The 10,571-nt window shown below is 50.2% G+C and overlaps 1 protein-coding gene across 1 annotated transcript; it reads left to right on the top strand.

Moving 5' to 3' along the window:
- Positions 1-671: 671 nt before the first annotated feature.
- NCLIV_044200 (hypothetical protein) lies at positions 672-10,291 on the top strand (the record flags this gene model as incomplete). Its single annotated transcript, XM_003881340.1, has 13 exons — positions 672-956; positions 3,021-3,368; positions 3,922-4,074; positions 4,659-4,818; positions 5,352-5,494; positions 5,879-5,996; positions 6,278-6,306; positions 6,701-6,790; positions 7,459-7,539; positions 8,236-8,385; positions 8,916-9,000; positions 9,608-9,679; positions 10,143-10,291. The coding sequence occupies 13 exons, from the start codon at positions 672-674 to the stop codon at positions 10,289-10,291; spliced, it is 1,863 nt and encodes a 620-aa protein (XP_003881389.1).
- Between the last annotated feature and the right edge of the window lie 280 nt (positions 10,292-10,571).

Raw genomic sequence — 10,571 nt, 5'->3', positions numbered from 1 at the left:
TCGCCTTCTTTCGTGTAATCAAAGACGCTGCCTTTTCCGGGAAACAACATACGCTCGGCGTTCAGAGGCCAGCGGTGGACGTGAAACCTAAAAACAAAAACATATCCCATAAAAAGAACTACCTACACATGCGCCGATACATACCCCATCAAATAATATATATATATATATATATATATATATAAATACATATATATATATAGATTTCTGTCGATGGTGTACATAGATGGATGTCAGCAGACGTACGCGTACGGGGGTACACGGTATTTTTTTTCGAGAACCATGAGGCACTAGTGTCACAAGACGTTTCATTCATGTATTCCAGAGAGAGGCAAACATATATATATATATATATATATATATCCATAGACAGACGCAAGTACATACAGTATCTATATCTGTACCTATATATATATATATATATATATATATATATATATATATATCGTAAAACTATATATATGTCCATCTTGTGCTATGTGTACAAGCGCGCTAAGCCACATATAGGTGCATTTATATATATATATATATATGCTTTCGTAGAGCTGAACTTCTCTGGAGTTGATCCCGTGTTGGCTATCGATTCCTGGGGGTCCACCTCGAGGGCGAGATGCAGCAAGCCGTCGGCTGCACGTGAGTTTTTACCTGCTCCAGAAGGACGACCTCGGCGGATGGACGAGCAGCAGATCGAGAGAAACGCCGGCGAGCATGCCGAGAAAGAGAAAGACGCGCAGAGAGCAGCAGCCTTGCTTGAAGTCGAGGTAGTTCAAGGCCGGGACGGAGAACAGTCGACAACAGAAGCGCGCCTCCTCCCGCAGCTGAAGACAAACGGACAGCCGAAGCGAACGCTTGTCGGAAGCCAGGAGAAAACCGAGCAAAAAAGCGACGGCACGAAAGAAAAAAACATGCAGAAACGGCGGAAAGTTCCCCCGTCCACTGTTGCAGTCGCGCAGGTGGTGAGCGAGCAGTGAGCATGTTGACGCTGCTCAATACGCTCAGCACACCCACATGGAAACATGCAAAGCATGCGGAACAGCAACCGTGGAGCAAATATGCATACATCTGCATGCAAAAGGGCGCGTGGTGAAGATCCATATTTGCACAGACAGATGCTCTCCTGCATTCCCTGCAACTATATATATATATATATATATATATGTACTATACAACTGCGTAGAGAGAACAGACTGGACTGTTCACACCTTACTCCCCTGTGGCTACCCAGGAGGAACAAGCCCAGCAAAGATTGATTACGGCTGTCTGCGCATCTAAGTTGATACTCTGTTATGTACGTATGGATGTACGCGTAGCTGGCGTTGCTCGGGGTTTTCCGCACATTTATGCTTTTGGGGTGGAGGAGATCGAATTGCGGTCCGGTGGCTCTGTTGCCGAGGAAGCGCCTTTGCATTGAGAAGCACGGCGAGATGCTTCTTGCGAGGCCGGGAGAGACGAGACTGCATCTTGAGAGAGGAGAGATTCCAGAAAAAGAGGGAGACGCTCGGGAAGCGAGAGAGGAAGGCAACGGCCGGGGAAGACAGGAGGAAAAGAATCGAGTCGTCGAGAAGACCGACGGAGCCTTGGCTGCTCGCGACGCGGCCAGGAGCGCGAGACCGGAGGACGCCATGGCGTACAAAGCATCCGAGAAGGCCAAAGAACAGAAACGCGGAAAAGGAGAGAAAAGCAAACGAAAAGCACAAACAAACCGCCTCACGTTGCCTTTGAGAAGGCTTCCCACTCCCCTGCTTTGGTGCGCACAGTCGGAGCACCGACTTCTCAGGTGCACATACACCGCGTGCCGCCGAAAAACGGTTGCGTTGGCACAGATTTGCCGGCCTTGGAGTCCAAGCGATCACCAATCCCCGTTGGAAGAGCCTTGGAAGAAAACGAGGATTTTCCCGCGCTGTCTCTTCCTTGATGGCTTTTCGCCCGCCTGTCCGTGTTGTCAGGACGCTCAGCGCGAGGCAAAACGCAACTGGACCTTTCAAACGTCTGTCGCCCAGATAACCCTCAGGGCATGTATCCCGAAATTCTCTTTCTCCTGCCTCGAAAGTGTCTTTCCGTCGGGAAAGGGAGGCCGAAAAGACTCAAGAAGGCCGGGCAAACAATCCCGGCTGACAATGAACTCGCGTGTTTTCGTCTCCCGCCTGAGGAATCTGCCTCGCGTCGGTTGGTGCCTTGCTTGTCCGCATTTCACTGTTAAGTGAACAAAACCAAATTCATCATCCGCATCGATAGGCCGCATGTCGCTTGCTTCTTTGCTTCCCCCGGGATCGTTGGGCGTTGACATGTGTATCTCGCTGCCGCCCGGTTTTCTCAACCAGGCAACTCCACCAGCGTTTGCGCCGCAAAGCCGCCAGCCTTTTCTGCGAAAAGACGCCGCAGCTGGCCTCCCTACCTCCCTCGGATGCGCACATGCGCCGGTTTTTCTCGACCTGCCTCAAGTGAACAAAAACCGTGCCTGAAAAAAGTATCTGCGCGTGAATTCTTGCAAATGCACACTTTATCTTTGACTGTAGTGAAGCGACTGTGCACGCGCTTTGGCGTGTACAACGCCGCCTTTCAGCATATGCGCCGCAAAGTATAGAGGTGTGTAAGAGCCGTGTATGTGCAGAGCCGTTATGTGCGAGTCCTGTTCCCGTCTCGCTCTCCATGCTGTGCGCTAGGCTTTTTCGACAGCTGCTCGACATTGCGGCACAGGTCACAACGGCGAGCGTTGACTGTGCGACAGCTTGAGCCTCTCCCAGGGCACTGTCTCGTAAGGCCAGGAAACGCGCGTTTCAAAATTTTCAAATCGAGATTCTTTTCCGTGAAACACGTTTGGTGTCCACTTCGTCCCCAGCTTCTCCCGCCAACGGCCTCTCCCTCCTCTCTCCACTGCACTCATCGGCCCTCTCTTGCCGCCGTCCGTACACCGCCTTTCTTCGCTCCAGTTCGCTTCTCGACTTCCTCTCTGTCCGTCTCTTGGCTTTTTCCCGTTTCGCCTCTCTTTCCCGTCCTCCACTTGTTTTTGTCTCTCTCAGCGAAGCACCATGAAGCAGATTGCTGTGTCCCGGTTTCTGGCCTCTGCCTGGAGGCAGTCTGCTGGCTCGCCCGTTCTTCCCTTCCAGAAAAACGGAACTCTTGCTCTCTTCTCTGCAGCCTCGCAGGCGCCCCTCGCTTCGCAGCGAAGAGGCTTTGGAACTTCCGGCGGGAAGTACGATGTCGTCGTTGTCGGTGGCGGCCCAGGCGGCTACGTGGCTGCGATTAAAGCCGCGCAGTTGGGGCTGAAAACTGCATGCGTGGAAAAGCGCGGCACTCTTGGCGGAACGTGCCTCAACGTCGGCTGCATCCCCTCCAAGGCAGTCCTAAACATCAGCAACAAATACGTCGTAGGTCCACAGGTTCACGCCGCAGAGAAGAAGGAAACGGGCACGACTAGAAGAGAAGACGACAGGGACGAGAGACTGTAGAGGTGGAGAGCGAGGTCGCGGGGGAGACTGGAAGAGAGACAGCCGTTCCTGCGTCCAAAGTCTGGGGCAAAGAGGGGCGACGAGAGCTGGAGGGGAGTGGAGACAGTGGAAGAAAGGCGCCAGGCGAGAGAAGAATTGGGCGCTGCGAAATCGAGCAAGCCTGAGAGCGGAGAGAAGACGGACTGGGAAACACACACAGGGAAACGAAGAAGCGGATCTCGACAGACTTGGACACATGCGGAAGAAATGGATCTGCGAAGCCATAAACTTTCCTTTGGAACTTCCTTTCGAGGAACAGCCGCGTTTTTTGTTCGCGCCTCAGCTGTCTCTTCTTCTCCGCTGTGTGTCTGCTGTACTTTCTCCTTTGGTCTCCTGCGCCTCCCTTAGTTTCCTCCAACTGGCCAGACGCTCTTCCGCACTTCCCCCGTGGCTCGTGCCTCACCGTGCTCTCGCGTATGTCTTTCTTCTCTAGGACGCACGCGACCACTTTGAGAAACTCGGAATCAAGATCGACGGCTTGAGCGTCGACGTGGGCAAGATGCAAAAACAAAAGCAGAAAGTCGTCTCCACGCTCACGCAAGGCATTGAGCATCTCTTCCGCAGAAATGGCGTCGACTACTACGTGGTACGCAAAACCCGCAACCAACGAGGACAGAAAGGGAGAATGGGCCGTCACTTTCACCTGCCGGTCCCCCTCTCTCTTCTCTCCTTCTCTCTACCTCTGTTTCTCCCTCTCTCGTCTCTCCTTCTCTCTACCTCTGTTTATCCCTCTCGCTTCTCTCCTCCCTACCTGTCTTTCTCTCTCCCTGTCTTTCTCTTTCTCCCTTTCTTTCTCTTCCTCCCTTTCTTTCTTTTTCTCCCTCTTTCTTTTTCTCCCTTTCTTTCGTTTTCTCCCCCTTTCTTTTTCTCCCTTTCTTTCTTTTTCTCCCTTTCTTTCTCTTTCTCCCTTTCTTTCTCTTTCTCCCTTTCTTTCTCTTTCCCCCTTTCTTTCTCTCTGTTTCTCCCCCTCTCTTCCTGTCTTCCTCTGAGATCAAGTAGATTTGTAGGCAATGAGGTTCTGGGCGTTTTCGTGTGTGTCTCTGCTTCAGTGAGGCTACGAGGTCGAGAGCCGAGCAGTCGCTTCCTTTGAACGTGTGGCCTTCGCCTCTTTCTGTGACGCGTGCGCGGGTGTAACCCCCCCCCCCCCTTTTCTCTTTGTCCACATTTCAGGGAGAAGGAAAGCTGGACGGAAGCAATGCCGTCGTCGTGACGCCGAACGACAAATCCGAGAAACGAACTCTCGACGCCGGACACATCATCCTCGCGACAGGCTCCGAAGCCTCGCCGCTCCCAGGAAATGTCGTGCCCATCGACGAGAAAGTCATCATCAGTTCCACAGGCAAGGCGACACACACTCAGACCCATACCTCAGCACTGTGCTTCACCGTCTTCTACCTAGCTCTCTCCGTCTCCGCAGCTCTACATAGATACCGCCTGCAACCTTTCTCTGTCTTTCTAAACATAGGCATCTGTCTTTCTCGGTTCCTCCTGCGTGCAAACCTGTGTCTCCGTGTCTCTGTCGATTTCGCCTCCTGGTCTCAAAGGCGACTGAAGCACTCTCCACAGCTGCTGCACGTGGCGTCCACATGTCTAGCCGCCTACCCACATACAAAGGACAATCATGGACTTCCTCGACTGCGCGTCTATATACTATCTCCATTTTCTTGCAGTTTGATGTGTGCGTAGTTGCCTGTGTTTGGGCACTCACATGTATGTTTGTATGTATGTATGTATGGATGTATGTATATATATATATATATATATATATATTGCGGCTCTTTTCTGTGTTGCCCTGCATGCGTATATGCTCTTGTCGATTCGCATGTGCATTTTTATATCGGGTTTTGCAACTGGTTTTCCCAGGAGCCCTCGCCCTGGAGAGCGTCCCGAAGCGGATGGCTGTGATTGGCGGTGGGGTCATTGGCCTCGAGCTCGGCTCTGTGTGGCGAAACCTAGGCGCAGAAGTGACCGTCGTCGAGTTCCTCGACCGCCTCCTTCCCCCCGTTGTAAGCCTCTCGACTTCACATACCGTCAACGCGCTTCACCATACATAGATATATACATATACACATATATATATGTATATGCATATCGCTTTTATATTTAGAGAAGCAGATCTATGTCCGTGGAGCCATAGTTAAAATTACATTTTGTTGTACATATCTGCGTGGGCAAGGAGCCAAGGATAGTCCAGCATGCATGTGTATATACGTGCATATATATACTTGTATTTCTAGGCATATGTGGACATTGTGTCTCTTTATATCTGTAAATTTATATATCTAGGTATTCATTATGCGGATCTGTGCACATTTTTTCTTTCTGGTGTGTACCGGAATCGAAGCACGTGAAACATGTCTCATTTTGTCAAGCCGGTGCGTTTCGCGTAGGACGGAGAGGTGGCGAAGGCCTTCCAGAAGGAGATGGAAAAAACGGGAATCAAATTTCAACTAGGGACGAAAGTTGTCGGCGCCGACGTGCGCGAGTCTTCTGCAACTCTTCACGTTGGTGAGACAGAGCAAACCTCGGCTTTTTCCAGACAAATTTGTTTCGAGGTGCTTTCACATATATATTTATATAGTCATACGCATATATACGTGTATGTCTCTATGTACGTACACAGAGATAGATATCGGTAAAGGTATTTATGTATCACTGGAAACCGACATGACAAAGCGGGCAGTGCGAGTACGAAGCGTATATCGTCTTGTGGAATGGTGGAACGTCTTTGTTGTGCATGTCCTGTTCTTCATATCTGTTTTGCTGTATCTTTTTCCCTTCTCCTTCAGAGCCGGCAAAAGGAGGCAATCCCTTCGACGTGAGTCTCTCTTCCTCTCGTCTGCCATCGATACACACACCCGTGTATATATATATATATATATATATTCATAGATGGAGATAGGTATACACATGAAGGTACATAGGTAGATAGATAGGCAGCAATTTACCTTCATCTGTGTTTCTTGACTGTTCTTCGTTTGCAACAAAGAAACAAAGATGCTCGTCCATTCCTACATATGCATATATATATATATATATATATGCTATATCTGTGCCTGATACATACAGGGTGTGTGCATGGCTGTATGAATGCAACTGGCGACGTTAGCTTATGCACAAAGCCTTTTTAGATGAAACGATATCGCAGGGATTGCTTTTGGCTGTTCTCTTCGGAGAGGCAAGACTGGTTCCTTTTTCTCATGGGTTTTCAGATGGAAGCGGACGTTGTCCTCGTTGCCGTTGGCCGGCGCCCGTACACGAAAAACCTCGGCTTGGAGGAACTCGGAATTGAAACCGATCGCGTATGTCTTTGCTTTGTGTCACTTTTTTTCCCTCTCTATGATATATATATATATATATATATATATATATATATCTGTGTATTCTCTCTGTGTACTCTCTCTATATATATGTATATATGTATTTCTGTGTCTTTATCGATTTTAAAATCGGGTGTGCATACACCTGCACATCGCTGTCTGGGGTTTACACACAGGTACACGCGCATTCATTTGTTTAAGCTTATATGTCTATGTGTAGCTTGTTTTGGAGATATAAAAAAATGAAGCTAGAGGCAGAGATAGGGAGAGATTTCGACGAATGTCTTCGTGGGTTTCAGGGCAGGATGACTTCGTTCAGGGGAATCTTCAAATGGAAAGGAACCTGGAACGTGGGCAGAAGTGAAGACGGCGATGGGAGCGAAAACTCGCTCAGGCGCATGCATCTGAACGTTTTTCCCCGATCCAGCGAAACGGCCACGTACATACTTGTTCCATTGGGGTCTGGTCTATGCTGTTCTTTGTGTGCATCTGTAACTCTACATTCATATATATATGTATATATACATACATATTACGTGTAGGCCAGAACGAAATGCGCATATGGGTATGCACGTTTCAATCTCTGTGCATGTATCCTGTCTTGCTGAGCCTATGAGATTCTCTATCTCGCGCGCTTTGTCCTGCTGCAGGTTGGCCGAGTTGTTGTCGATGATCACTTCTGCGTCCCAAATTACCCCAACATCCGCGCGATCGGCGATATCATCAGAGGCGTAAGATTCGGAAACCGTTTGTCTCCTTAAATATACACATTTACATGCATACATGTATGTACATATACCTGCATGCATTGGGTGTGGGCGTGTGTAATCCCTTTCGCGGCGATGCAGAGGTTTGTCGACTCGTTCGTAGACCTTGTGGCCGTTGTGCGTCACACTCAGGTTTTGTTGGTAAAGCGTCAGGCGATTATCGGTCGCGACCTTTTTCGTCTCTCAAGGACTCTCGACTGTTCCCCTGTTTGTACCTCTCTCCTACCGGCTTTGCGTCTTCCCCATTTCTTCCCTTTTTTGTCTCGTTGATTCGTTCTCTCCTGGTCTCTCATTCGCTTCCTGCCTCATTCTTGTTCTCTCTCGTTCTCGTTCTCTCTCATTCGCTCGCTTTTTGTCCCGCTTCTCTCACGTTTTCCGCATCTGCTGCGCTCTCCTTTCTCTCCATCCCTCTCGCATTCTCTCTCTATTCCTCCGCTGCCTTCTCTCCTTCTCTTTTTCTTCTGTCCTTCTCTTTCTCCTTCTCTCTCTTTCTCGCGGTTCCTGGCGAGGCTGTCCGTCACTGGGCGCATCCGTGCTCTGCAGTCCGCGCACCTTTTCTCTTCTTTTTTTCTGCCTGGCTGCGGTCTATCGCTGCTCCGCCTCGCGGTCGAGCGTTTGAGCGACAGCGGAAACCGCCGTTTTCTGTCGCTTTTCGCGCAGCCTATGCTCGCTCACAAAGCCGAAGAAGAAGGCATTGCATGCGTTGAGATGATTGCTGGCGTCGGCGAGGGCCACGTGAACTACGACACCATCCCCTCCGTGATTTACACGCATCCCGAAATTGCTGGGGTTGGGAAAACCGAAGAAGAAGTGAGGCGACCGCGGGGGAAAGCAGGGGCAAACCGGATCGGCTGCTGCGCCCGGAAAGGTGTCTCTGCCCTGTGCCGCAAAGAAAAGGAGAACGTTTCAAAGTCTTCTGCAGCTTTTTTTGGGACACATCCTCTTCTCGGGTAGCGCTTTCTTTGTCCCAAGGTGAAAACCGCCGTCTTAGTTGTCTTTTTAAATTAACCGAAAGTCGTTCTCTTCGTCAGTGGCAGGCGCGTCCCCGGCTCCCTCCTGTGTTTCTGAGTTTTTGGAGCACACGGGATGGGGGTGTGCGTGTTGAGTTTGAAACGGACATCGCAAATGCCTCGCGTTTTGACGACCGGTCCACACGATTTTCCACCAGGAGCGGCCGAGCGCGTGTCCTTCCCCAATCTCGCGAGTTTGGCAGTTCTGGCTCCCAAACTGTGCTTCTCGTGAACCGGATGTGAACCAAGTTTCGCCAGTTGTGGACTGAGCAGTGGAAGCGCGTTCGGTGTATGTACACCAGAGAAGCACGCCTGTGTGTTTTGTGTCAGCTTAAGGCCAGCGGAGTTCCCTACAACAAGGGCGCCTTCCCCTTCGCAGCAAACAGCCGCGCACGAGCCAACGACGTCGCCACAGGTGCGAAATCGTGTTGTCGGTTGTTTTCTTCCCCGCATTCTTCTCTTTTCCGGCACCCCCTCTCTTCCCTGTGGCTGAAGCATCCTCATCCCTCTCTTCTGTCTCGGTGTCTTCTCTTCGTCGCGTTCGCATCGGTGCTTTTGTCGTGATCTCTCCCTGCACACATTCACGCGTCTGCGCTATCTCTCTGTGAGCACTGTCGCTCTTCTTGTGAATCTTTTTCCGCTTCCGTGTTGTTTATCTCTCTTCCATTCGTGTCTCTCCTCGTTCCTGTCCTTCTCGCTTCCACTTCTTTCTGTCCTTTCTCAGATTCTTCGTTAGGGATTCTCCATCTTTAAAATGCGTTTCCATGTCTTTTTTTGGTTTGACTCTGCGGTTCCCAGGCTGGTGTCATAGCTCAAAGTTTAGCCGGGAAGTTTGCATCTACAACATATAACCGAGTATCAACCTAGATGCACAGATGGACATAATTCCTCGTTGGACGGTTTTTGTACGTACTTGACTCCTCATTTTAAGTTAAGCAGTCCTTTGTTTATAGCCTGTACCGTTACATTCAGGCGCACGCGGTTATATTCCATGATCTTATGCGTTCGTCTTCTTTTTCTAGGCTTCGTCAAAGTCTTGGCGCACAAGGAATCGGACAAAATCCTTGGCGCGTGGATCATGGGTCCCGAGGCAGGTGCGTCACTCTGGGAGAAACTCTCTTTTCATCAAATCCATTCGGCTTATACTTGCATATGCGGGCATGGAAAGCGGCCAAATCGCCGCGACTGCACCGTGCTCTCCTTCGATGCTTGTCCCCGCAACTCTCGCGCCGTCACCGAAAGTCCCACAAACCCCCCGGGTTTCCGAATCAAGAAATGCCGGCCATGCTCTACTAACGGCAAACCTTTTCCCCATTGTATCATCCACTTGGCACACGACTGAATCGATATATAGACAGATGGGGATACATACCTATATATATATATATATATATATATATATACGTGTATGTGTGTGCATGCAAGCATGCACGTATTTTGACGCCTGCTGACAACGTGTCTCGATACGCATAGGTATACATGCATTTGTGTGTGGCAGTGTAGCACTTTTTGTCTTGTAAGGCGCGTGTTTTCTTGTGTTGTGGAAACTGTTTTCAGGCGAGTTGATCGGGCAGTTGGTTTTGGGAATGGAGTACGGCGCTGCAGCGGAGGACCTCGGGCGCACCTGTGTGTCGCATCCGACGCTGTCGGAGGCTGTCAAGGAAGCCTGCATGGCGTGCTACGATAAGCCGATCCACATGGCCTAAATGTCAGAGAGACAGGCTCAAGGTGGAGAAGAAGGCGCGCGAGCGCCTCTTCAGACGCGACCTTTTTGCACGGCGCACGCATGCGGCGAACAGGAAGAAGCGCGCAAAATATGGAAAAACGACAGACGCAAGATGGTGAAAGAACGACGCCAAGGCGCAAACGAAAAACCAGGACGGTAAACGAGGTCCTGCGCTTTCCAGTCGTGTTGTGGTCGAGAGATAAGGCAAACGATAAGAGACAGGACTCGAGGACAGATAAGGCGAACGAAAACGGCCCGGG

This window comes from Neospora caninum, chromosome IX (assembly GCF_000208865.1).
Source record: "Neospora caninum Liverpool complete genome, chromosome IX".
NCBI lineage: Eukaryota > Apicomplexa > Conoidasida > Eucoccidiorida > Sarcocystidae > Neospora > Neospora caninum.
This window is presented reverse-complemented; position numbering and strand designations above follow the sequence as displayed.